Source organism: Heterodontus francisci, chromosome 1, assembly GCF_036365525.1.
Source record: "Heterodontus francisci isolate sHetFra1 chromosome 1, sHetFra1.hap1, whole genome shotgun sequence".
Lineage (NCBI taxonomy): Eukaryota > Metazoa > Chordata > Chondrichthyes > Heterodontiformes > Heterodontidae > Heterodontus > Heterodontus francisci.
In genome coordinates, this window is record NC_090371.1 from 86,018,496 (window position 1) to 86,045,727 (window position 27,232).

At 44.0% G+C, this 27,232-nt stretch overlaps 1 protein-coding gene and 1 long non-coding RNA gene across 2 annotated transcripts in view; one reads left to right on the forward strand and one right to left on the reverse strand.

The window, feature by feature from the left end:
• epg5 (ectopic P-granules autophagy protein 5 homolog (C. elegans)) overlaps positions 1-27,232 on the forward strand; it is a 229,378-nt gene that overhangs the window by 175,135 nt on the left and 27,011 nt on the right. The window contains exons 31-34 of the mRNA XM_068032710.1: positions 7,110-7,323; positions 8,037-8,182; positions 11,636-11,843; positions 15,218-15,293. Of these exons, the coding sequence (XP_067888811.1) occupies positions 7,110-7,323; positions 8,037-8,182; positions 11,636-11,843; positions 15,218-15,293 (644 nt within the window). The remainder of the gene's footprint in view (positions 1-7,109; positions 7,324-8,036; positions 8,183-11,635; positions 11,844-15,217; positions 15,294-27,232) is intronic.
• Positions 9,956-27,232, reverse strand: part of LOC137370411 (uncharacterized) — a 169,963-nt gene continuing 152,686 nt past the window's right edge. The window contains exons 3-4 of the long non-coding RNA XR_010975133.1: positions 15,699-15,801; positions 9,956-11,816 (exon numbers count right to left, since the gene is read on the reverse strand). This is a non-coding gene — a long non-coding RNA (uncharacterized lncRNA). The remainder of the gene's footprint in view (positions 11,817-15,698; positions 15,802-27,232) is intronic.

Consider the following 27,232-nt stretch of genomic DNA (forward strand, 5'->3'; position numbering starts at 1 on the left):
AAAAAAAACTGAACAGAAAATATAGAAGCACCGTCATAACACTTCCATCCTTGGAGGAATGAAATGCCATTTTCAATTTCCAAAGAGTGGAAAAAAAAGATGAAAAATATTTTAAATCAAATTTTAACACTCATACTCATTCACTCTTTATCTATAGCTAATACAGTTCTGCTTTGTACCATCTTTGCACTCAGATAACTCAAAGCAAAGTTAAATCCCAGACAAATCATCTGCAATTACATGATTTTTTTCCACAATGTGGATAATCCTTACGTGATAAGATTGCAATAGTAAACTCCATCGAATAGTCTGCATTCTGGTTTATTAATATTTCCACAAAGGCTAGGGGTTATGATCAGTATGTGCCAGTGTGTGTCTGTAGTCATGGCAGATATACACCTCAAAATGCTTAAGAGCTAGTAATAAGCCTAGGGTTTCTTTTTCTACAGTTGAATATCTTTTTTAGTGTCAATTTAGCTTTTTGGAAAAGTAACCCACTGGCCTTTCTATGCCTGGTTCTTCATCTTGTAACAGGACTGCACTGACCCCAGGTCACTAGCATCAATTGCTACCTTGAAGGGCTTAGTGAAATTTGGAGCAGCCAATGCTGATTCAGTAATCAAAATGGCTTTCAGCCTCTCAAAGGATACTTGACACTCCCCTGACCACACTACCTTGGTTTTCTTCTTTTGTAGCAAATCTGTCAGTGGAGCAGCTCTTGTTCTAAAATTTGGTACAAACTTGCAGTAGAAACCATGCATCCCCAAGAACCTCATGATTTCTCGCTTAGTCCTATAGGTGGGGAACTCCACTAATGCTTGTACTTTTGCTGTTCTTGGCAACACTTGTCCTTGCCCTACTAGGGCCTGAGGTAGGTCACTCTGGCTTTTGCAAATTTACTTTTGGTAAAGTTTGCCACTAAATAAGCTGATTGTAATTTTCTAAACAGAGCTTCTAGTTGTTCCAAGTGGTCCTTCCAAGTGTCACTTTATACCAACACATCGTCGAGGTAAACCACACAGTTAGGAACACTGGCTACCACTTGGTTCATTGTCACTGAACAGTGGCTGGGGCATTTTTTTTAGCCCGAATGGCATCACTCGGCATTGGAAAAAATCATCTGGTATGACAAAAGCCGATATTTCTTTAGCTCGCGGTGTTAAAGGATCCTGCCGCTATCCCTTTAATAAATTTATTTTTGTAAGAAACATGGCATTGCCCAGTCTGATAATACAGTCTTCCAAGCGAGGAATTGGGTAGGAGTTTGTCTTTGTTACTGCATTAACGTTTCTGTAATCTGTGCAGAATCTAGTTGAACCGTCAGGTTTAGGCATTAACACCACTGGGGAACTCCAGCTGGTTTGACTGGGTTCATTAGATGGTTTTCCAGTGTGTATTGGATTTCTGCTTTTACCTGGGCCTGTTTCTCTGGACTTAAGTGATAAGGATGCTGTTTTATAGGAAAGGATTACCCTACATCCATATCATGTATTGCTAATGTTATACATCCTGATTTGTCCCTACAGACTCAAATGCCGTGAGTAACCTTGTTAGATCTTCTCTTCTGCATCTAAATAGAAAAGCATAGTGTTCAATCTCCCTAATTCAGTGTTAGCTAACCAGATAGTAGGAGGTTCAATTTGAGAATGGTCTAGGCCTCCTTCTGCCTCATCCTCACAATTCATCCTTCACTGTCCCTACTACCTGGCCTATCTGTGCTTGCTTATCCTCCTCCTAACGATGATATTGTTTCAACATATTGATATGACACAGCCGATTCTTTTTCCGGCGATCGAAAAACCTTTACACCTCCATCCCCCACCAGGATGGTTTGAGGGCTCTCCGCTTCTTCCTTGAACAGAGGCCCAACCAGTCCCGATCCACCGCCACCCTCCTCCCCTTGGCTGAACTTGTTCTCACATTGAACAACTTCTCCTTCAACTCCACTTACTTCCTCAAGTAAATGGTGTTGCTATGGGTACCCACATGGGTCCTAGTTATGCCTGTCTTTTTGTGGGATATTGTCAAACATTCCTTGTTCCAGTCCTACTCAGGCCCCCTCCCCAAATCTTTTTCCGGTACATTGATGACGGTATTGGTGCCATTTCCTGCTCCCGCCCCAAACTGGAAAACTTTATCAACTTTGCTTCTAATTTCCACCCTTCTCTCACCTTCACATGGTCCGTTTCCGACACTTCCTTTCCCTTCCTCAACTTCTCTGTCTCCATCTCTGGGGACAGGCTGTCTACTAATATCCATTATAAGCCCACCAACTCCCACAGCTACCTCGACTACGCTTCTTCACACCCTGCCTCCTGTACGGACTCCATTCCATTCTCCCAGTTTCTCCATCTCCGACACATCTGCTCTGATGATGCTACCTTCCATGACAGCGCTTCTGATATGTCTTCCTTTTTCCTCAACCGAGGATTCCCCCCCACCCCCACTGTGGTTGACAGGGCCCTCAACCATGTCCTACCCTCACCCCTTCCCCTCCCTCCCAGAACCGCGACAGGGTTCCCCTTGTCCTCACTTTCCACCCCATCAGCCTCCATATCCAAGGGATCATCCTCCGCCACCTCCAACGTGATGCCACTACCAAACGCATCTTCCCCTCCCTTCCCCTATCAGCATTCTGAAGGGATCGTTCCCTCCGTGACACCTTGGTCCACTCCTCCATTACCCCCACCACCTCGTCCCCTTCCCATGGCACGTTCCCCTGAAATTGCAGGAGGTGTAATACGTGTCCATTTACCTCCTCTCTCCTCACTATTCCAGGCCCCAAACACTCCTTTCAGGTGAAGCAGCGATTTACTTGTACTTCTTTCAATGTAGTATACTGTGTTCGCTGCTCACAATATGGTCTCCTCTACATTGGGGAGACTAAATGCTTTGCGGAACACCTCCGCTCAGTCCTAAAGCATGACCCCGAGCTTCTGGTTGCTTGCTATTTCAACACTCCCTCCTGCTCTCATGCTCACATCTCTGTCCTGGGAGTGCTGCAGTATTCCAGTGAACATCAACGCAAGCTTGAGGAACAGCATCTCATTTACCGATTAGGCACGCTACAGCCTGCCGGACTGAACGTTGAGTTCAGTAATTTCAGAGCATGACGGGCCCCCCATTTTACTTTTATTTTTAGTTATTTTTTTTCTTTTTTATAATTTTTTTTGTGTTTATTTTATTTTATCTTAGCTTGTTCAGTTTGCCTACCCACTGTTTTCTTTTCATGTTTGTGCTTGTGGCTGTTCAGTTTTCAGTCCATTAACGCTTTATCTGTACTAATGCTTGGTCTTTCAACACACCATTAACATATTGTTTGCCTTTGCTCCATGACCTTCTGGTCAGTTATTCTCTGTGACCTTGTCCTATCTACACCTTCTCCTTTGTTATCTCTTGCCCCACCCCTGCTTTACTTCCTTAAAACCTTTCAAATTTCTAATTTATGCTAATTCTGAAGAAGGGTCACTAAACCTGAAACATTAACACTGCTTCTCTCTCCACAGATGCTGCCAGACCTGCTGAGTATTTGCAGCATTTCTTGTTTTTATTTCGAAAAACCTTTCTTTAATTAGTTTTAGAGGACCTCTTATCTCATGTCCATAAACTAATTCAAAAGGACTAAAACTCATAGGCTCATTAGGTGAATCCCTAGGAAACCAAAAGAAATTCTAGCCTTTTATCCTAATCATGGGGATATTCATGGCATTATGCCTGATCATCATTTTGAGGGTCTGATGGATGGTATCTCTGGGTGGTATGCTGAAGACTTTAACTGTGTTATACCCAAATTCTACATAACTTCCCGGAAAATTTTGGACATAAAATTGGAACCTTGATCCGACTGATTCTCCATCAGTAATCCACATCTAGTGAAGAACCGGGTTAACTTCTCTACCACTACCTTAGCAGAAATTGTTCTCAAGGGACTGGTCTCTGGGAACCGAGAAGCCATATCCATGATAGTGAATATATATTGGTGACGTGCTTTTGTTTTAGGTAAATGTCCTACACGGTCTACCAATGCCCTGCTAAATGGTTCCCCAAAAACTGGTACGGGGATTGAAGGTGCCGGTTTTATGGCAGGTTGCGGTTTTCGCACAATCTGGCATGTATGGCATGTTTTACAAAACTCTACCCCGTCCTTGGAAAGATTTGGTCAGTACAAATGTCGACTTATATATGATTGGGTCTTCCTGATCCCCACGTGTCCTGCTATAAGAATTTCATGGCGATATTTCCCAGCAATACTTAGGCGGTACCACTATCTGGTGAACTACCATCCATTCCTCATCCACAGGTCTGTGAGGAGGTCTCCACTTGCTCATCAGAATCCCATTTTTTTAATATAGTAGCCTTCTGGAACTCCCTTTGCCTCAGCTTCCATTAAAGCTAATTGTGCCACCTTATTTAACTCTGGATCAGCTTGCTGAGCCTTGGTCAGAGAAGAATAATTGAACATTCCCTTTGGATTATCCAAATCCACCAAAAAAGTTTCAGATATCCGACTATCTGTCTGTGGTGCCAATTTTACCTCTGACCATGGAACTTGTTTAGCCAATGCTCGGGTCACTACACATGAAGGAAAAATTCCTGGTTCCTTTTCCTGCAACTATTCTGTCTCTTTGACTTCACTTGGTCTTTCCATGACTACTGGAGAAGCTACTATCTTTGCTCCGGCCAAATCATTCCCTAGGAGTAGGTCAACTCTGTCTGCAGGCAAACTATGGACAACTCCTACAGTTACCGTTTCAGGCATTAGCTCACACTGTCGGTACACCCGATACAAAATGCGGGTATATACTCCCCGCCGATACCATTCACTAAAACTTTGGCATTCAGTGCACACTCTGGTGGACAAGTTATGCCTTTCCCCAACGAAAGAGTTTGGGTGGCTCCTGTATCCCTAAGTATAACTGTAGGTTTGCCTGCATCACTTGAGGGATAAGGAGTTACTTTTCCTTTTGACAAGAATTCCCTGTAACTCTCAGGTATATTACTCACAACCCCTGCACTCAGTGGTTTTTGTACTTGGCCTTACAGCTGCAGTCAGAGCTACAGCTTGATCTGTCGTACTCTCAGTCAGGGCCCCTTTCTCTGTAGTGATTTTGTGTACCCCAATAGGTCCTATGAATTTACCTCACAACTTCCAGCATTCTGCACAAAGGTGTCCCACCTCGTGACAACGGTAACACTGAGGCTTGTGGACCTCACTTCCACCCTCAGCATCTTCCTTTCTGGCCTGAGGAGGAGATCCCGGGACATTCCCAGCTGTCCCTTTGTGTTGCCGGCTACTTGCCTTCTTTTCACCCTCCCACCTTCTCTCCTTGGGTTTGTGGGAGTGATCGACAAAGGGTTTGGGCTTGTAAACAAGCTCGTAATCATCTATCCTTTTCTTGAATTTTCCTCGCCTAATCAAGACTTTCCTTGAGTCCTTCTCTTTGTGCATCTGCAGTCCTTGTGGTAAGCATAGAATCATCGAATGTTTACAGGACACATGGAGGCCATTCAGCCTGTTGTGTCCATGCCGGCTCTCTGTAGGAGCTACTCAGCTGGTCCTGCTCCCCTACCTTTTCACCGTAGCCCTGCAAATTTTTTCTCTTCAGATAGTTATGCAATTCCCTTTTGAAAAGCCACGATTGAATCTGCCTCCATCATATGCTCTGGCAGTGTATTCCAGATCCTAACCATTCGCTTTGTAAAAAAAAAAGGTTTTTCTTAATATCGTCTCTGGTTCTTTTGCCAATCGCCTTAAATTGCTCGAAAGTTGGATGTAGCATTGTAGAAGGTTTCGCAGACTAAACAAAGCCTGACGGGCACCGCTGCATGAACATTCCTTCTGTGGCCCCAGATCAGTTTTTTTTTTCATTTTAGAAATAGATATGCAAAGTACGTTGGTATGGAAGAATGCTGGCACACAACTTCAAGCCAGTACACCTTGGATTAATGCTAGATCGCACCCTAAGCTTCAAAGATCATGTCATCAAAGTAAAGGTAAAAATGGCAGCCAAAAACATCATCTTAGGAAAGCTGGCCTGAGAACAATATGAACAACTGCCCTTACCCTGTGCTACTCGGCAACTCAATAATGCCTTCCCAGTCTGAGGACACTCCCCATTTTGAGGTTGGATTCTGTCCTCGACACAGCTTGCAGAGCTATTACTGGCCACCTGAAACCTAGTAAAGTGTAAGATCTGTACCAACTTGCTGGTGTTGCTCCACCCGCACAAGGAGGCAAGATACATCAAGAGTAGAAAGGTCAAAGCAGACCAGTGACCGTCGTCATCCTCTGCCAGAAAGGGCCAACAACCAAGAGGCTGATGTCAATGGGCAGCTTCTTACATACTGTCCAGCTCCTAGGTTGTAACTCCACAGTTACCGCCTTGCTGATTGGTCGTCACATCTACAGAAGAAGGCTCACAAGTTGTCTAATGACCCAGAGAAATCTCTCCCATCAGGAGCCAGCGAAACATGGCCTACTTGCCTATGTCTCAGTCACCTCAGGACTGGTGTTGGCCACTAAGCAGAAGTCAAATGAATTCTGTCGACTGTGACTGGAGAGGGATCCCAAATGATTAAACATCTCCTTGAATGCCTTCTGCTACCAGCGCCATGCAGCCCTGAAGATCTGGAGGTCTTCAACTCTCGAGCCAGAGCCTGCGTGGAACAGTGGCAAGGAAAGGTGTAGTGACACAACAAGAACACCACCTTAAATCGGTGTCCTTCTCGACCCTTTCACCAATGAGAACAGTTTCTTCCTATCTGCTCTGTCCAGACCCCTCATGATTTTGAACACCTTTATCAGATTTACTGATGTTGCTCTCACAATGGCGTATAGAAGGGAATTCTTTGATTTTAATCCCCCAATGCAGTTTATATACAAGTTGCTATGTACATGATATGGAGCTTGGAGCTGATGGTTTTCCAATGGCATGCAATACCACCTATGTAGAATATCAAGCTATTTTCATGCCCAACATGTGGTTTCCCCAGAAACTATTAAAGGTAAAGTTGACTATACTCATATGCTACATGAAGATACATCAATCAAGAATTAGGATTCTACCACATTCCCAAGATAAAAGTTGACTTCCATTTTTGTATTGCAGTTTGACCTTATATTATGGCTGAATTCTACCAAGCCAGTTATGTCTGAACGGACCCGGCTACTGGAAATTATTCATTTAGCCCTTAGTTTGTGTGGCTTTCAACCAGAGGAAGAAATTCAAATGGCTTTTAACATTTTTTGCAAGCACTGGATGTATGTTCTACAATATCAGTTCCCTGATCACTACAGTGACTTCCTCAGACTTCTGATGCAGAGTAAGTTGCTTCTTATTAGCAGGAATTTTCTCAATGATGGAAGATAACATTTTTAGGTGATAAATCTGAATGATTTAGATATGCTTATCCAGTTGACCAGTCAAAACCAGAACACATTTATCAGACTGAATTGTGAATCTCATTGGGATTTTGCTGCCCAGATAAACACTCTCAGGAAGTAATTGATATTTTGCTCCTGTATGTCAAGCTGTTATCTGACCTGCGTTACAGAATAGTATAGAATATTGGACAGATAATAATGATTTTGCTTGGAAGTATTTTTATGTTTTGATAGTTAACTATATTCTTATATACCTCAGTCCTGTCAGTATTAAATGAGCATTAATTCTTCTAAACTTGTGTTAGTTTTAAAGTAGTATTCCTGTAATCCCTTCCTCTCCACCCCAACATGCCTTCCTGCAACAAAAAAAAATTCAGCTGTATGCTGCCTTCTGATTTCTCAGCCTTATAACCAGATAAACTCTTGCTATTCATGAAATCTGAAGGCAAATAAAAGTTGAGGCTGCAGTTTCAATTTAGTGTCTCAGTGGCAGTTGCATTAAGTTTTTTTTTTGCATCATTGATGGTATAGTTAATTGTGTAGTAGCTTACTAGATGTACGAATGATAATTAATGCAGGGTAGTAGTGCTGAATTGGAAGAGCTTTTGCTGAAAAAAAATTTTGTCCACTTTTCTTTTTCTTTCTGGTTAAGGCTCTTCAGAACAAAAGTTGAACCCTGACTGCTGGAAGGTTGCTCTGAAAACCTTAAATTGTATCTCTGAAGATGAACATGAGCCCAGAATTGTGAGATGTGCGGAAACCCAAAGTTCTCAAAAGATCAACCTCTCATTTGAGCAGGTAATACCAAGTCTACCAACTGTATTCCAACCTGAGAAAAATGGGGGAATAACCCACCCCCAGAATATCCAAACACTGTTCTGGGATTGTTTCTGAAATTTCTTGCATCATTTTTAATTCCAAGTATCCTTATTATTCTCCCTATTTTTCTTCCTTGCAATCACTTTCATTTTAGTCTCATCTTTCTTTCTTCCCCCCCACTATGTTTTACATCTTTAATCCCTTGATTTCTTTCTCTTTTGCTATTTTCTCCTCTTTTACCCTGTCTCTGCTACATTTGTCATCTTGTTTGTTTCTTAGTCTTTTCCTCTCCACATGCCCCATATCCTATCCTTAATTCATCACTATTGCTATAATATTAGTTCTATTCAATACGATATTAATGATTTGGAGTTTAAAAATAGTACTACAACCAAACTAGAATGATGATTCACATACCTTTCTTTGCCTGTGTGCTTAACAGAACAAAATGGAGGTTTTGCTGAGCAAAGTCTCTAAATCTTCACTAATAAATCAAAACAAAATGAGGTTTAATGGCTCAGCAATTAAACGATGGAGAGGTAGGATGATGTTCAGACCCACAGTTGCCTTGGAAATTCCAGATCTCAGCCATACTGTCAGGATGGAAGGTGAAGGCTGAGAAGGTAAATCTCACTGTGTAGTTCTTTAGTAGCTCCTAGTGGCCAATTCCAAAGTAGCATTAACAGTACCCGAGCATTATAAATGAGTGGCACATGACTTGGGAGAAACCTGGAAAAGGAACCCTTCCCCAAAAAGATTTCTTCAGATCTTAAGTGAAAATTGTGGTATATTTGTTTGGGCTGAAAAGTGCCAATTGGAAAAGAACCTCCACCACCACCCAAAAAAATCATGTCTTTCTGAAGATAGGGCTAGCCTCTCAAACAATTCAGTTAGATCATGGCTGATCTGTACTTAAGGTCCATTTACCCGCCTTTTCTCCATACTGCCTGATACTCTTACCTATCGATCTCAGACTTGAAAATGGCAATTAACCAGGCCTTTTAGGGGAGAGAATTTTGGACTACCATTTATATGAAATAATGTTTTGGGATTCCTGTCCCAATTTTAAGTTTTGCAGTGAGGTAATTACTTTGTAATCTTTTTCAAGTTTTCAAATATGCATTTATAAGGGGAGTCGATACCAAGTACAATCTTCAGGTGGAGTGGAGTTAAAGAATGGGGGATAATTGCCTGGGGCAAGCAAACACAACTCGTGTGTTAAAAGTTGTACATTCTCAGTTTTAAAAACTGCATTATAAATTTCTAGGTCCACAGGCGAGAGGGTGTAATGACAGCATGACAAGTTTACATAGGTAGTTTCCATTAGTTTCAGTACATTTACATCTGAAACTAAATTTACTACTTCTGTTTCACTCAAATAGAATTACAGAATCAGAATCACAGAATACTTACAGGAAAGTTGACTAATACTTTTGCTAGTACTGCATTTGGAATTGCTTATGAAAAGGCACCTCTCAGTAGCTGAATAAGGTGAAAAGCTTTCACTTCATATTGCTTATCTGCAGTCAGGAATATTTTACATAAATATATTGGTAAACCGAAAACAAAAGAAGCTTTAAGTGCCTGTCACTCCTAATGAGTGGAATTTATTGCATCTAATTCGTATGGGCATATTGTGCAGCCATGTTATACCTCGTGTTTATTAAAAAAAAAGCATAGAGAAGAATTTAGTATAAATGCTTCATGCATTTGAGAAGAGCAACATATTCAAATGCTTTATTTTACAGCTGCTGCAAGAGGGAGAGAAGTGGAGAGACGGAACTCTGTGCTTTTTACACTGCATGTAGCAGGCACATTGCATTTGCACAAACACGCCCACTTTAACTGGTGGGGACTGTCGCGCAAAAATAAGTTTTACTTCAAATAAGATGGATAGTTTCTGAGGAATAGCTTACCACTGTAGTAAAGCTTGGTGCATTCGGCAAATGCATAATTAGATCAGTAGCTTGTTATACTGGCAAATCATCCTTCATCACTAATTACATCTTTGTAATATGCTGGGTCATTGTATAAAGGTGCTCATCAAGCTGAATGAGAATGACAAATATCTCATATCTGAGGCTACAGAAGTGAGTCTTGGTACAATTCACTAGTGCAATGAACTGTGAATTTGACTGTTTACTGTAGATGACTGGACAGATAGAAACCCCATGCTCCTACCAAAGTGTTTCTCCATCAAGCAATGCTCAGTTAAAACTGATCTGGTAGCTTCTACCCTTGAGGGCTGAACATTTGGTAGTAGGACATATTGAGGGAGTAGTTAACGAAACACATGAGATATTGGGCTTCATAAATAGAGGTATTGAGTACAAAATCATGGAGGTTATGCTGAACTGTTATAAAGCTCTGGTTAGAGTGTTATGTCCATTTCTGGTTACCACAGTTTAAGAAGGATGTGAGGGTTCTTGAGAGGGTGCAGAGAAGATTTACCAGAATGATTCCAGGGTTGAGGGATTTTAGCTTAGGTTGGAGAAGCTTGGATTGTTCTTCTTGCAGCAAAGAAAATTGAGGGGCGATCTGATATGGGTGTACAAGATTATTACAGGTTTGAATACAGTAGACTAGAGGCCTGCTACCTGACCCGAACCCGACGGGACCCAACAACACGTGTCTGGTTCGGATTGGGTTGGGATCATCTTCAGGGTCGGGCCAGGCCGGACAGACACGGTAAGTGCTCTGCTGGTAAGTATTAAAAATAAAAATCTTACCTGAGCTGGGAGTCCGGGACGAAACTGAGTCTGCGCAGTGAGCGAGTGGCGTCATTATGACATCATCGTGCATGCGCTGCAGCTTCATGGAGCTTCACAGTCAGAAAGTAAGTAACGGGATGGTCAAGTCGAGTTGGGTCGGGTCGGGCTTGGCAAAATCAGAGGGACTCGGGCCAGGTTGGGCTCGGGTATGCTGTGGTTCGGGTCGGGTTCTTTTTTCCCAACCTGAGCAGGCCTCTACGGTAGACAAAGAAAAGCTAGTCCCATTAACTGATGGTATAAGGACTAAGGGACACAGATTTACGGTTTTGGGCAAGAGATGCAGGGAGGATGTGAGGAAGAACTTTTTTATGCAGCAGTTGGTAATGCCTACTAGGGGGGTGCAAGTGGAGACAACGAATGGTTTCAAAAGGAAATTGGATGGGCACTTGAGGGATACAATGTGGGTCTCAAACCAACTTGCCGAAACACAAGAAAACTTGGGGATGAGAAAAGGGGGATTCAGCTTGTCAAAATTCAAGTCACTCTAGCAAACTAACATACCTATCAGAGAGGGGAATGGAAGATTTTCTTTTCAAAAAAATGACATTTCAAGCGCAGGATTTGGTGATTTTTTTTAACGTTTAAATATTTTGAGATGGAATCAGTAAGAAAAATACACATTATGAACAGAAAGTAGTTTGAATTTTGTTTTCCCAAACAGGTGCTGGAGACCATGCAATGGCTTTCTGATTTCTTCTTCAAACTGCGTCTTTCAAAACCAGATTTAAGAAGCTTTGGTCTATTTTCAAAGTGGACTCCATACATGAATGAAGTGAAGAAATTATTGATGTATCTTGTCAGGTCTTTTATTGATTCTGAGATTGCCAAACTTGCCAAAGAACCTGCAACCAGAAATAAAAATATAACAGGTATTAACTAAAAGAAAAGGATTGATAAATCGGCATTTGATACTGCATTACTCAAAAGTAACAAAAACTGCATTGACTTTCTGAATTCAGTGTGAAAATAAAGGCTGCGTTTGCTGACAACACCACCAGTAGGTGGCGCTGCACTGGCACATGCGCAAATGCAGCCTGTGCCACTAAAACGTCACAGTCTGCGTCCTCAGGCAGCTGCCAGGATTAAAGATGGCGCTGCTGGCAGCAAACAATGGCTGGAGGGGAGCGAGCGAGCCGGGGATGTGGCAAGCAGGCGGTTGGGGGGGGTTGAGCGAGCAGGTGGGCGGTGGGGGTCGGTGGCGGGTGGAAGGAGCAGACCGCACCTGCCACCAGCAAGGTCTTCGGCCGCGCTCTTCCCGTTCCCCAGACCCACTCTCCCCCCACCCCTGCTCTCTCCGGCCCGGATCTGCCCACCATCTGCCCGCGTTATGCGATGATGTCATCTGCGCATGCGCCAACCAGTCCTGGCTTTGCAGAACGCAGCGCATGCGCAGAGGGTAGACCAATGTGCGCGGATTGGCGCAGTTGGATGACGTAAGCTGCCGGCTGCGTTGTCAGTAATCACTTTGTAAAATAAAATGTTGTGTCAATATTAATTGATATTGTGAAATGTGTATATTACTTTGGAGTGAAGATTCATGGCATTTATTGCTTAATGCTGTAATCATTTTAAACATTTGATAAGTGAATGAAAACAGGGTGCCAGATTGCCTAGGAAAATGACTGTTGCACTGCAAGTGAGCTTTTAAACAAATATCTTTGAAAGATAATTGCTTACTTCAAATAGGTTGTATTCTCTGTGCTGAAAATGATCACAATGGCATTTAAAATGTCAATTGGCTCTTTTTTAAAATCTATACAAAAATTCAAATACTGAATATTGTGTATGGAAATACATTTTTATGCATATTGCCTATCTGAATCATCATGTTTTCAAGTCTTTTTTGTTGACTATGCAATATACTGTGCATAATGTCAGATTGGTTCAGTTGGTAGCGCTCTCACTTCTAAATAAAAGGGTTGTGAGCTCAAGCCCACTTCAGCCTTGAGCAAATAAATTATGGATTATTGGAGCTGCCATTTGTGGATGAGGCGCTCAATATAGGTCCCATCTGCAAGTTCCATTGATTTGGGTTTTTTTATTCTTTCATGGGAAGTGGGCATCGCTGGCTAGGCCAGGATTTATTGCCCATCCCAAATTGCTCTTGAGAAGGTGGTGGTGAGCTGCCTTCCTGAACCGCTGCTGTCCATGTGGTGTAGGTGCACCCACAGTGCTGTTAGGAAGGGAGTTCCAGGATTTTGATTCAGCGACAGTGAAGGAACGGCACTATAGATGTATATAGATGGATGATAAAGATCCCATAGCACTTTAAGAAGAGCATTGAGTTTACATGGTGTCCTGACAATTTCTCTCTCCTCCAACACCACCAAAACTGATTAACTGGGCATTCATCTCCTTTACAGTTCTTGGCATCTTGCTACTGTAAAAGTGACTACACTTCAGAAGGCCAATCGATCTGATCAGGCACTATATGAATACAAGCTCTCTTTAAATATTCACATTTTATAATACTTTGAATTATGTAGTGAGGAGAGTACACCTTTTAATAGTATGTACCAGCTTGGCATAGAGAGTATCTAATGTTGCAGGCAATTTGAGTATGTAAAGGTAAATGTTGTTTTCTGAATATATCAGGTGAATATATCAGAAGTAAAAAATTCCTTGAACTAATTAACACCTAGACTTCCCTTCCCCCTTATTGCCATTTATGGTTTGTTACATCTCTAAAAGTTCCCTATATATTTCTGTTCAAAACTAAAATAATTTAATCTGGATCTTGATGTTACCTGTCTTGGGTTCCTGGATTAAGAATAAAATTAACCTGATACACAAATGGCCTCAATAGAGAAAAACAGTTTTGAGTTATCTGGCTTCAGCCAGTAATTTTCCAAAACAAGTAGTTTGAAAGAGAAAGAAAGACATGCATTTATATAGCATCTTTCATGACATCAGATGTCCCAAAGCGTGTTACAGCCATCGAAGTGTATCACGGTTGTAGGAAACATGGCAGCCAATTTTTGTACAGCAAACTCCCCAAAACAGCAATGTGATGATGACCACATTTTTTTCTTAGTCATGTTGATTGAGGGATAAATATTGGCTAGGACATTGGGAATAACCCTCCTGCTCCTCTTCAAACTTGTGCCAAGGGATCTTTATGTCCACTTGAGAGAGCAGATAGGCCTTCTGTTTAAGGTCTCATCCAAAAGACGGCACCTCCGAATGTGTAGTCTCAGTATTATGCTGGAGTATCAGCCTAGATATTTGTGCTTAAGGCTCTGGACTAGGACTTGAACCCACAACCTTCTGACTCAGAGGTGAGAATGCTACCAACTGAGCCATGGCTGACACAGTTCGGTGCAGTAGGATTATAAAAAACTATTTAATATTGAAATTTAGCATTATTAATTATTTCATAAAAGTATACACATTGCTCCTTTTCAATTCTTTGGGTTTCCCCAAGTTGTCAACATCTAATTTATAAAAAGTTAAATTAGCAAGCTGCTTGCTTCTTGGGGTCAGAATAATGGGCATAACAATATTCTGGTTAATTATTGCATTAATGTACTATATTCTTCTCTTTCTTCTTCTTTGGCCTCCTTATCTCGAGAGACAATGGGTAAGCGCCTGGAGGTGGTCAGTGGTGTGTGGAGCAGCGCCTGGACTGGCTATAAAGGCCAATTCTAGAGTGACAGGCTCTTCCCCAGGTGCTGCAGAAAAATTTGTTTGTCGGGGCTGTTACACAGTTGGCTCTCTCCCCTTGCGCCTCTGTCTTTTTTCCAGCCAACTGCTAAGTCTCTTAGACTCGCCACACTTTAGCCCCACCGTTATGGCTGCCCGCCAGCTCTGGCGAACGCTGGCAACTGACTCCCACGACTTGTGATCAATGTCGCAGGACTTCGTGTCGCGTTTGCAGACATCTTTAAAGCGGAGACATGGACGGCCGGTGGGTCTGATACCAGTGGCGAGCTCGCTATACAATGTGTCTGGGGATCCTGCTATCTTCCATGTGGCTCACATGGCCAAGCCATCTCAAGCGCCGCTGACTCAGTAGTGTGTATAAGCTGGGGATGTTGTACTATATTATTTGATCACTTAGTAGGCACAATTTAAAATTTATATTGCATCATTTGTAAATTGTTAGTGGGCAAAATGAGGTGCTTTAGACTGGTTCCATTTCATCTGTGTTAGGAACGATAATCAAAAGTGGTCCACAGTTCCAGCTGTGATCAATCCAGTTTCAGTTTTCCAATATTAATGATTTGGGATCATTTCATTGTAGGTTTGCAAATGGTATATGCAAAACTGCTGGGACTTTTCAGGCCATGGCTACTGGTGCTAAATACAGAAGAAGCAAGGTAACTACTTTTGTAATTATATGTAAGATAAGGCTAAACTATATTTTGAATATGGAAGTAATGCAACCTCTAACATTTGTAAATTGACTGTGGCGAAAGAATGAATGTGATCTGGGAAAGTTCAAACCTGCAAGTAACTTAATTGCTTTCAGTTATGGAAACTTCTTTTTCAACTGGAACATATTGCTTTCTTTGTACAGGTAATTAAGCTGTTAGTTTAGGGCCTCATTCATAACAAACTTATATGAAGTTAATCTTGAAATTCATTTTCAAGTTTACTATTAATTTGATCATGGTACAATACCACCACCAGTGCATGTTTTCATGTAATTCAGCCAAGTCATTTGCTAGATCTGTCTTCAGAATCATCATTCATCAGACATGCTTTAGTATTTGAAGTTTTACCTGGTCTATTTTGACACTTGAGATTTGTGCAACAGTAAACTGAATGTTCACAAGGAGAGAAGAGGACTGTTCCTGTGTATCTATTATGATAATGCAGCAATAACTAAAAGAGAAAGCAAATGATACAGGTAAGTATCATTACTAATTGAGAATTCCCTCTAGAATTTCTCCCCAACCTCAAAGTTTGGTCCTGAATCTTAAATTAATTGGGACCCTCTAATCTACATTTAGAGCCCTTGAAGTCTCAGAAATCCTCATCTATACCTTTTGTCACCTCCAGGTTTAATTTCTTGAGTAGTCTCTTCAGCTTCCTGAGCTCCACCCTATCCTAACTTTAATTCACCTGCAACTCCACTGCTAACATCCTATCTCACCCAAAGCCCTGCTAACTTTCATGCACTCTTCATCCTACAACATGTTGACATCAGAATCCTTATCCCCATCTACAGTTTCCTCCAGGACTGACACCACCCTATCTCTGCAACATCCTCCAGCTCTATGTCTCAACTCACACGGTTGGCCCTTCCAAATCCAGATTGCTGTACATCTCCTCTCATTGGGGTGAGGGGGCAGTGGCTCTGCTTTCTGGAATATCTCTCCTGCACACCTGTGTTGCCTAATTTCTTGTTAACTTTAAAAGGCACTTCCAAAGTTAACTTTTAGAACTTATCCGATTAGACCTAACTCCCAACTTCACAAACCACTGACCACCTCTAGGCACTTACCCATCGTCTCTCGAGACAAGGAGGCCAACGATGATGATAGAGCATTTAGAAAAATTCAAGGTAATCAGGCAGAGTCAACATGGTTTCGTGAAAGGGAAGTCATGTTTAACCAATTTATTAGAGTTCTTTGAGGGAGTTACTGTGCTGTGGATGTATTGTACTTCGATTTCCAGAAGGCATTTGATAAAGTGTCACATCAAAGGTTACTGCAGAAAATAAAAGCTCATGGTGTAGGGGGTAACATATTGGCATGGATAGAAGATTGGTTAGCTAACAGGAAACAGTAGGCATAAAGGGTTCATTTTGTGGTTGGCAAGATGTAACGAGTGGTGTGCCACAGGGATCAGTGAACAAAGAACAGTACAGCACAGGAACAGGCCATTCGGCCCTCCATGCCTGCGCCGATCTTGATGCCTGCCTAAACTAACACCTTCTGCACTTCCGGGGCTCATATCCCTCTATTCCCTTCCTATTCATGTATTTGTCAAGATGTCTCTTAAACGTCGCTATCGTATCTGCTTCCACCACCTCCCCTGGCAGCAAGTTCCAGGCACTCACCACCCTCTGTGTAAAAAAACTTGCCTCGCACATCCCCTCTAAACTTTGCCCCTCGCACCTTAAACCTATGTCCCCTAGTAACTGATTCTTCCACCCTGGGAAAAAGCTTCTGACTATCCACTCTGTCCATGTCGCTCATAACTTTGTAAACCTCTATCATGTCGCCCCTCCACCTCCATCGTTCCAGTGAAAACAATCCGAGTTTATCCAACCTCTCCTCATAGCTAATGCCCTCCAGACCAGGCAACATCCTGGTAAACCTCCTCTGTACCGTCTCCAAAGCCTCCACATCCTTCTGGTAGTGTGGCGACCAAAATTGCACGCAATATTCTAAGTGTGGCCTAACTAAGGTTCTGTACAGCTGCAACATGACTTGCCAATTTTTATACTCTCTGCCCCGACCGATGAAGGCAAGCATGCCGTATGCCTTCTTGACTACCTTATCCACCTGCGTTGCCACTTTCAGTGACCTGTGGACCTGTACGCCCAGATCTCTCTGCCTGTCAATACTCCTAAGGGTTCTGCCATTTACTGTATACCTCCCACCTGCATTAGACCTTCCAAAATGCATTACCTCACATTTGTCCGGATTAAACTCCATCTGCCATTTCTCCGCCCAAGTCTCCAACCGATCTATATCCTGCTGTATCCTCTGACAATCCTCATCATTATCCGCAACTCCACCAATCTTTGTGTCGTCCGCAAACTTACTAATCAGACCAGCTACATCTTCCTCCAAATCATTTATATATACTACAAACAGCAAAGGTCCCAGCACTGATCCCTGCGGAACACCACTAGTCACATCCCTCCATTCAGAAAAACACCCCCCACTGTTACCCTCTGTCTTCTGTGACTGAGCCAGTTCTGTATCCATCTTGCCAGCTCACCTCTGATCCCGTGTGACTTCACCTTTTGCACCAGTTAGCCATGCGGGACCTTGTCAAAGGCTTTACTAAAGTCCATGTAGACAACATCCACCGCCCTTCCCTCATCAATCATCTTCGTCACTTCCTCAAAAAACTCAATCAAATTAGTAAGACACGACCTCCCCTTCACAAAACCATGCTGTCTCTCGCTAATCAGTTCGTTTGTTTCCAAATGGGAGTAAATCCTGTCCAGAACAATCCTCTCTAATAGTTTCCCTACCACTGACGTAAGGCTCACCGGCCTATAATTTCCTGGATTATCCTTACCACCCTTCTTAAACAAAGGAACAACATCGGCTATTCTCCAGTCCTCTGAGACCTCACCTGTAACCAATGAGGATGCAAAGATTTCTGTCAAGGCCCCAGCAATTTCTTCCCTTGCCTCCCTCAGTGTTCTAGGGTAGATCCCATCAGGCCCTAGGGACTTATCTACCTTAATGCTTTGCAAGACACCCAACACCACCTCCTTTTTGATAATGAGATGACTGAGACTACCTGCACTCCCCTAGGCTCATCATCCACCAAGTCCTTCTCCTTGGTGAATATGGATGCAAAGTACTCATTTAGCACCTCACCCATTTCCTCTGGCTCCACGCATAGATTCCCATCTCTGTCCTTGAGTGGGCCAACCCTTTCCCTGGTTACCCTCTTGCTCTTTATATATGTATAAAAAACCTTGGGATTTTCCTTAATCCTGTTTGCCAATGACTTTTGAGGACCCCTTTTAGCCCTCCTAACTCCTTGCTTAAGTTCCTTCCTACTGTCTTTATATTCCTCAAGTGCTTCATCTGTTCCTAGCCTACCAGCCCTTACAAATGCTTCCTTTTTCTTTTTGACTAGGCTCACAATATCCCGTGTTATCCAAGCTTCCCGAAACATGCCAAACTTGTCTTTCTCCCTCACAGGAACATGCTGGCCCTGGATTCTAATCAGCTGATGTTTGAAAGACTCCCACATGTCAGATGTTGATTTACCCTCAAACAGCCGCCCCCAATCTAAATTCTTCAGTTCCTGCCTAATATTGTTATAATTAGCCTTCCCCCAATTTAGCACCTTCACCCGAGGACTACTCTTATCCTTATCCACAGGTACCTTAAAACCTATGGAATTATGGTCACTGCTCCCGAAATGCTCCCCCACTGAAACTTCGACCACCTGGCTGGGCTCATTCCCCAATACCTGGTCCAGAATAGCCCCATCCCTAGTTGGACTATCTGCATACTGTTTCAAGAAGCCCTCCTGGATGCTCCTCACAAATGCTGCCCCACCCAAGCCCCTAGCACTAAGTGAGTCCCAGTCAATATTGGGGAAGTTAAAATCACCCACCACTACAACCCTGTTACCTTTACATCTTTCCAAAATCTGTCTACATATCTGCTCCTCTACCTCCCGCTGTCTGTTGGGAGGCCTGTAGTAAACCCCCAACATCGTGACTGCACCATTCCTATTCCTGAGCTCCACCCATATTGCCTCGCTGCATGACCTCTCCGAGGTGTCCTCCCGCAGTACAGCTGTGATATTCTCCTGAACCAGTAATGCAACTTCCCCACCCCTTTTATATCCCCCTCTATCCCGCCTGAAGCTTCTAAAGCCTGGAACATTTAGCTGCCAATCCTGCCCTTCCCTTAACCAAGTCTCTGTAATAGCAACAACATCATATTTCCAAGTACTAATCCAAGCTCCAAGTTCATCTGCCTTACCTGTTATACTTCTCGCATTGAAACAAATGCACTTCAGACCACCAGTCCTGCTGTGCTCAGCAACATCTCCCTGCCTGCTCTTCCTCTTAGTCCTACTGGCCTTATTTACTATGTCCTCCTCATTTACTTCACTAGCTGTCCTACTGCTCTGGTTCCCACCCCCCTGCCACACTAGTTTAAACCCTCCTGAGTGACGCTAGCAAACCTTGCAGCCAGGATTATTAGTGCCCTTCCAATTTAGATGCAACCCGTCCTTCTTGTACAGGTCACATCTGTCCCTGAAGAGAGCCCAATGGTCCAGATATCTGAAACCCTCCCTTCTACACCAGCTGCTCAGCCACGTGTTTAGCTGCACTATCTTCCTGTTTCTAGCCTCACTGGCACGTGGCACAGGGAGTAATCCTGAGATTACAACCCTAGAGGTCCTGTTTTTTTAACTTACTACCTAACTCCCTAAACTCCCCCTACAGGACCTCATCACTCTTCCTGCCTATGTCGTTGGTACTGATGTGTACCACAACCTCTGGCTGTTCACCCTCCCCCTTCAGAATGCCCTCTGTCCGTTCAGAGACATCCTTGATCCTGGCACCAGGGAGGCAACATGCCATCCTGGAGTCTCTTTCACGTCCACAGAAGCGCCTATCTGTGCCCCTGACTATAGAGTCCCCTATAACTATTGCTCTTCTGCGCTTTGTCCCTCCCTGCTGAACAACAGTGCCAGCCGTGGTGCCACTGCTCTGGCTGCTGCTGTTTTCCCCTGATAGGCCATCCCCCTCAACAGTATCCAAAACGGTATACTTGTTAGAGAGGGGGATAGCCACAAGGGATTCCTGCATAGACTGTCTGCCCCTTCTAGCGGTCACCCATCTATCTGCCTGCACCTTGGGTGTAACCACTTCTCTAAAACTCCTGTCTATGACGCTTTCCGCCACCTGCATGCTCCTAAGTGCATCCAGTTGCCGCTCCAACCGATCCATGCGGTCTGTGAGGAGCTGCAACTGGGTACACTTCCTGCAGATGTAGTTGCCCGGAACGCTGGAAGCGTCACGGACTTCCCACATCTCACAGGTGAAGCACTTCACCCCTCTAATTGTCATTTCTAGCACTAATTAGTTAATTGATATAAAATAAATAAATACTTATTAAATCCTTACTAAATTATGATACACTTCACTATGTGGTCCCTAGTGCTAGATTTCTACAATAAATATTAAATGCTGTTGAAATACAGTAATCTCTTCCCTCTGGTTTAGTTACTCTACTTATTAATTAGTTAATTAGTGTTTTAATCAATTTTTATCAGTTTTATTTTCAAATTCGGTACAGATTCCCTACCAGCCAATCAGGTCACAGCTTTCCTGTGATGTCACTTTTTCAGTTTTTTTCCCACCCGAGGTAACTTACTCTGTAAAGTCACCGCTCTGGAACTCCGCCCTCCGAGTCTGCTCCGAGAATCCCCGAGGTAAGTTTTTTTATATACTCACCGTTCTGGAACTCCGCCCTCCGAGTCTGCTCCAAGAATCCCCGAGGTAAGTTTTTTTTATATACTCACCGCTCCGGAACTCCACCCTCTGAGTCTGCTCCGAGAATCCCCGAGGTAAGTTTTTTTTTATATACTCACTGCTCTGGAATTCCGCCCTCCGAGCCATTGTTACATTTTCCCCTTTGAGGTACTGTGGGACATTTTGCTCTATTGAAAGCACTTTTTGAAATGTAAGGTTTTTTATATATTTCCCATATCCAATGCAACGCCTTTGATTTGCATAATGGATCAGTCTTAAAATGCTGTGCTGTCATGCTAGACCCCCACCTGCCAACAATGAAGCATATTAATTTCGCTATATGGACATTCAGGACTGAATTTTACGTTGGGCAGACCGGAGTTGGCCACCGACATAAAAGTCGATGGCGAATCCGTTTCGGCCTAGCCTGGGAATCCGTCCTGCATTTTACGGGCCCCAAGACTTTAATTATCCCGAGGGGTCTGACACCCGCTTGAGGGAGCAAGTCCCGCCTCATTGAGCTGCCGGCCAATCATTGAGCTGGCAGATCTTGGTCCCAGCAGCACCACAGGGAGCGGTGGCCACTCCTGGGTCTGCAATCCAGCTGAGGACTTGGAGCCAGGAGTGCAGCTAAGCTTGGTTTGCCTCACCAGGAGTAATCTGCCGGGCCCCGGCGAGGCAAGGATGGTCATGTGGGGGGAAGGGTCCTGGGGGTGGTTGGGGAAGCGGGGGTGGCCCTCAATTGGGCACCCTGTGCCTGTCAGGGCCCACCCCCGGGGCGCTGAGAGGCCGCCAGCTTTCACTGGGTGGCCTTTCCCGACTCCAGGACACCCACTTGCCGCAGGTAAAATCCCCATGGAGGCGGGCAAAGGCCCTAAAGTGGCCAATAATTGGCAACTTAAGAGCCTTGATTGCCTGGAGCGGGAGCCCATTTCTCAATCTCCCGGCCCCCGCCTTAGGTAAAGTAGGGGCGGGAGAGGGTCGGGAAGGCCTCCCAGAACAAAGAACAGCACAGGAACAGGCCATTCGGCCCTCCAAACCTGCACCAATCTTGATGCCTGTCTAAACTAAAACCTTCTGCACTTCAGGGGTCCGTATCCCTGTATTCCCATCCTATTTATGCATTTGTCAAGATGCCTCTTAAACGTCGCTATCGTATCTGCTTCCACCAGCTCCCTCGGCAGCAGGTTCCAGGCACTCGCCACCCTCTGTGTAAAAAAACTTGCCTCTCAAATCCTCTCTAAACTTTGCCCCTCGCACCTGAAACCGATGTCCCCTAGTAACTGACTCTTACACCCTGGGAAAAATCTTCTGACTATCCACTCTGTTCATGCCGCTCATAACTTTGTAAACCTCTATCATGTCGCCCTTCCACCTCCGTCATTCTAGTGAAAACAATCCGAGTTTATCCAACCTCTCCTCATAGCTAATATCCTCCAGACCAGGCAACATCCTGGTAAACCTCTTTTGTACCCGCTCCAAAGCCTTCACGTCCTTCTGGTATTGTGGTGACCAGAATTGCACGCAATATTCTAAGTGTGGCCTAACTAAGGTTCTGTACAGCTGCAACATGACTTGCCAATTTTTATACTCTCTGCCCCGACCGATGAAGGCAAGCATGCTGTATGCCGCCTTGACTGCCTTATCCACCTGCGTTGCCACTTTGTGACCTGTGGACCAGTATGCCCAGATCTCTCTGCCTGTCAATACTCCTAAGGGTTCTGCCATTTACTGTATACTTCCCACCTGTATTAGACCTTCCAATATGCATTACCTCACATTTGTCCGGATTAAACTCCATCTGCCAATTCTCCGCCCAAGTCTCCAACCAATCTATATCCTGCTGTATCCTCTGACAATCCTCATCACTATCCGCAACTCCACCATCCTTTGTGTTGTTTGCAAACTTACTAATCAGACCAGCTACATTTTCCTCCAAATCATTTATATATACTACAAAGAGCAAAGGACCCAGCACTGATCCCTGCGGAACACCACTAGTCACATCCCTCCATTCAGAAAAGCACCCTTCCACTGCTACCCTCTGTCTTCTATGACCGAGCCAATTCTGTATCCATCTTGCCAGCTCACCTCTGATCCCGTGTGACTTCACCTTTTGTACCAGTCTGCCATGAGGGACCTTGTCAAAGGCTTTACTGAAGTCCATGTAGACAACATCCACTGCCCTTCCTTCATCAATCATCTTCGTCATTGCCTCAAAAAACTCGATCAAGTTAGTGAGACACGACCTCCCCTTCACAAAACCATGCTGCCTCTCACGAATGAGTCCATTTGTTTCCAAATGGGAGTAAATCCTGTCCAGAAGAATCCTCTCCAATAATTTACCGACCACTGACGTAAGGCTCACCTGCCTGTAATTTCCTGGATTATCCTTGCTACCCTTCTTAAACAAAGGAACAACATTGGCTATTCTCCAGTCCTCTGGGACATCACCTGTAGCCAATGAGGATACAAAGATTTCTGTCAAGGCCCCAGCAATTTCCTCCCTTGCCTCCCTCAGTATTCTGGGGTAGATCCCATCAGGCCCTGGGGACTTATCTATCTTAATGTTTCTCAAGACACCCAACACCACCTCCTTTTTGATATCGACATGACCCAGACGATCTACACCCCCTTCCCTAGACTCATCCACCAAGTCCTTCTCTTGGGTGAATACTGATGCAAAGTACTCATTTAGTACCTTGCCCATTTCCTCTGGCTCCACGCATAGATTCCCTCCTCTGTCCTTGAGTGGGCCAACCCTTTCCCTGGCTGCCCTCTTGCTCTTTATATATGTATAAAAAGCCTTGGGATTCTCCTTAATCCTGTTTGCCAATGACTTTTCATGATCCCTTTTAGCCCTCCTGACTCCTTGCTTAAGTTCCTTTCTACTGTCTTTATATTCCTCAAGGGATTCGGCTGTTCCTAGCCTTCCAGCCCTTACAAATGCTTCCTTTTTCTTTTTGACTAGGCTCACAATATCCCGCGTTATCCAAGGTTCCCGAAACTTGCCAAACTTATCCTTCCTCCTCACAGGAACATGCCGGTCCTGGATTCTAATCAACTGACATTTGAAAGACTCCCACATGTCAGATGTTGATTTACCCTCAAACAGCTGCCGCCAATCTAAATTCTTCAGTTCCTCCCTAATATTGTTATAATTAGCCTTCCCCCAATTTAGCATCTTCACCCAATGACTACTCTTACCCTTATCCACAAGTACCTTAAAACTTACGGAATTATGGTCACTGTTCCTGAAATGCTCCCCTACTGAAACTACGACCAGCTGGCCGGGCTCATTCCCCAATACCAGGTCCAGTACGGCCCCTTCCCTAGTTGGACTATCTACACATTGTTTCAAGAAGCCCTCCTGGATGCTCTTTACGAATTCTGCCCCATCCAAGCCCTTAGCACTAAGTGAGTCACAGTCAATAAAGGGGAAGTTAAAATCACCAACCACAACAACCCTATTGCTTTTATATCTTTCCAAAATCTGTCTACATATCTGCAATTCTATCTTCCGCTGGCTGTTGGGAGTTCCTGAGCTCTACCCATATTGTCTCGCTGCATGAGCCCTCCGAGGTGTCCTCCCGCAGTACAGCTGTGATATTCTCCTTAACCAGTAATGCAACTCCCCCACCCCTTCTACATCCCCCTCTATCCTGCCTGAAGCATCTAAATCCTGGAGCGTTTAGCTGCCAGTCCTGTCCTTCCCTCAACCAAGTCTCTGTAATAGCAACAACATCATTGTTCCAAGTAGTAATCCAAGCTCTAAGTTCATCTGCCTTACCTGTTATACCTCTTGCATTGAAACAAATGCACTTCAGACCACCAGTCCCGCTGTGCTCCGCAACATCTCCTTGCCTGCTCTTCCTCTCAGTCTTACTGGCCTTATTCACTAGTTCCCCCTCAGTTATTTCACCTGCTGTCCTACTGCTCTGGTTCTCACCCCCTGCCACACTAGTTTAAACCCTCCCGAGTGACGCTAGCAACCTCCCACTCCATTTTATGCCTCTCCCACCACCTGTTTGCTGGGGTGGGGTAAAATTCCGGCCTAAATTTAAAACTGTTGCTGAAGTGAAGAAAAGACTTGTTTAAAAAATCACCAGGCCCTTGACTGGAAAAACATCTTTTGCATACTAACAGCCAGTGCTTGGACGGACAAAGGGGCTATTCCCTGCTCCAATTTAATCCACAATGGACTTTGAGCACCAGTTATTGTGTGTAAGAAGAGACATTCCGGCGTCGGCTCAGACCAGAGAATCCACAAACAGACGTGGTCAGACCAGCTAGTCACATGAGTAACCTGCTCGGCAACCTGGGTTTTTCTGAATTGTACAAACAGTTTGAACTCAATGTCTGTTTGCTTCTGGATTGAAAAGACTTCTCCTGTCTGCTCCCATCTCTTTCTTACGGAATTCCAAATCCACTGAAGACTCATGAACCCCAAGAGAAAAAAGTCTCCTACAGCGAGCAAGGTTTAAGAAGAATACTGGGCCCCGATGAAAAGCAATATCTACTTACAATCAAGGACTCTACAGTGAACTTGAAGATCCGTAACAAAAACCCCCTTCAGAGATTGCCTCAAACTTTTCTACTTTATTTTTCTTCTGCTCTGTTCTGTCTCTATCTGCATGTGTGTATCGCGTATGCATGCTAGCGTGGGCACATCGTGTATCCGTGACGTTAACCGAATTAGAGGAAATTTCAACCTTTCTTCTTTAAACCTAAGAAAGCCTGTTTGTGCTGGTTTCTTTGCCGTATAATTGGAAAGCAGTGAACAAGGATTCACCAAGGGGGAGCTAAAAACACAGTGTGTTTAAAATAAAGCCCTGTCACGGTAAGACCAGATGAAGGCTGAGAGGGAACTCTAGACACCTTTCTCACCTGGTCGTATCAGTGCTGTTAGTACCATCTCTTTGTATTACAGTTAAATCAAAGTTTCTGTAATGCTAATGTTTTCCTAGCTACATATGCCTCTAATTTTAACAGTTTATTCCAGGTGCTGCTTTTCCTGTGAGTATTATTTGTCCTCCACCTCGGGTCAGTTGTGGAAATCCTATTGACTTCTGATCCTGTGGTCCCTCTTGTATTGAGCAGGATTATTATTGCAACAATAATTCAATAGGGTAAAATTAGCCTGTTGCATGACGGTTTAAACCCAGCTCACGTTCCTTATTAATATAAAAGCAAAATACTGCAGATGCTGGAGTTCTGATGAAGGGTCACTGACCTGAAACCTTAACTCTGCTTCTCTCTGCCGAGATGCTGCCAGACCTGCTGAGTATTTCCAGCATTTCTTGTTTTTATTTCACGTTCCTTATTGGTGGATGATCAGTCCAACACTTCTTAAATCCCTTTCCTCTGCCTCCTCCCCACTTATCTCCGCCAACAGGTGCGAGGAGTTCATGGACTTCTTTGGCACCAAGATTGAGCCCTTTGTTCAGCTTCTGCTGCTTCCCTCCCTTCCCCTAACCCACTGGGCCAAATCTCCCCTAAGGCTTCCTCCTGACGAACTCTCATCTTTCTCTAATTTCTCTCCCATCTCCCCTCATGTCTTCACCAAGTTCATCTTGTCCATGAGATCCACTTCCTGCTCCCCTGACTGTATTCCCTCCAAACTGCTGACCACGCAACTTCCCTTGCTAGTTCCCATGTTAGTTGATATTGTTAACGGTTCCCTCTCCTCAGGTACTGTCTCCTCCCTTTCAAATCTGCTATTGCCCATCAGCTCAAAAAATCCACACTTGACCCTTCTGTGCTTGCAAACTAGAACCCTATCTCCGACCTCCCTTTCTCTTGAAAGTCCCTTGAATGTGTTGTTGCCTCCCAAATCAGTGCCCATCTTTCCTGTAACTTCACATTTGAATCCCTCCAATCAGGTTTCCACCCCTGCCACAGTACTGAAACAGCCCTGATCAAAGTCACGAATGATATCCTGTGTGATTGGCTGTGGCAAACTGTCCTTCCTCATCCTTCTCGACCTACCTGCAGCCTTTGACATGATTGTCCACACCATCCTCCACTAGTGCCTCTCCTCTGTCGTCCAGGCTACCTTCTCCTGGTTGCATTCTTACCTGTCAAGTTGTAGCCAAAGAACCTGTTTGGGGGCTCTAGAAC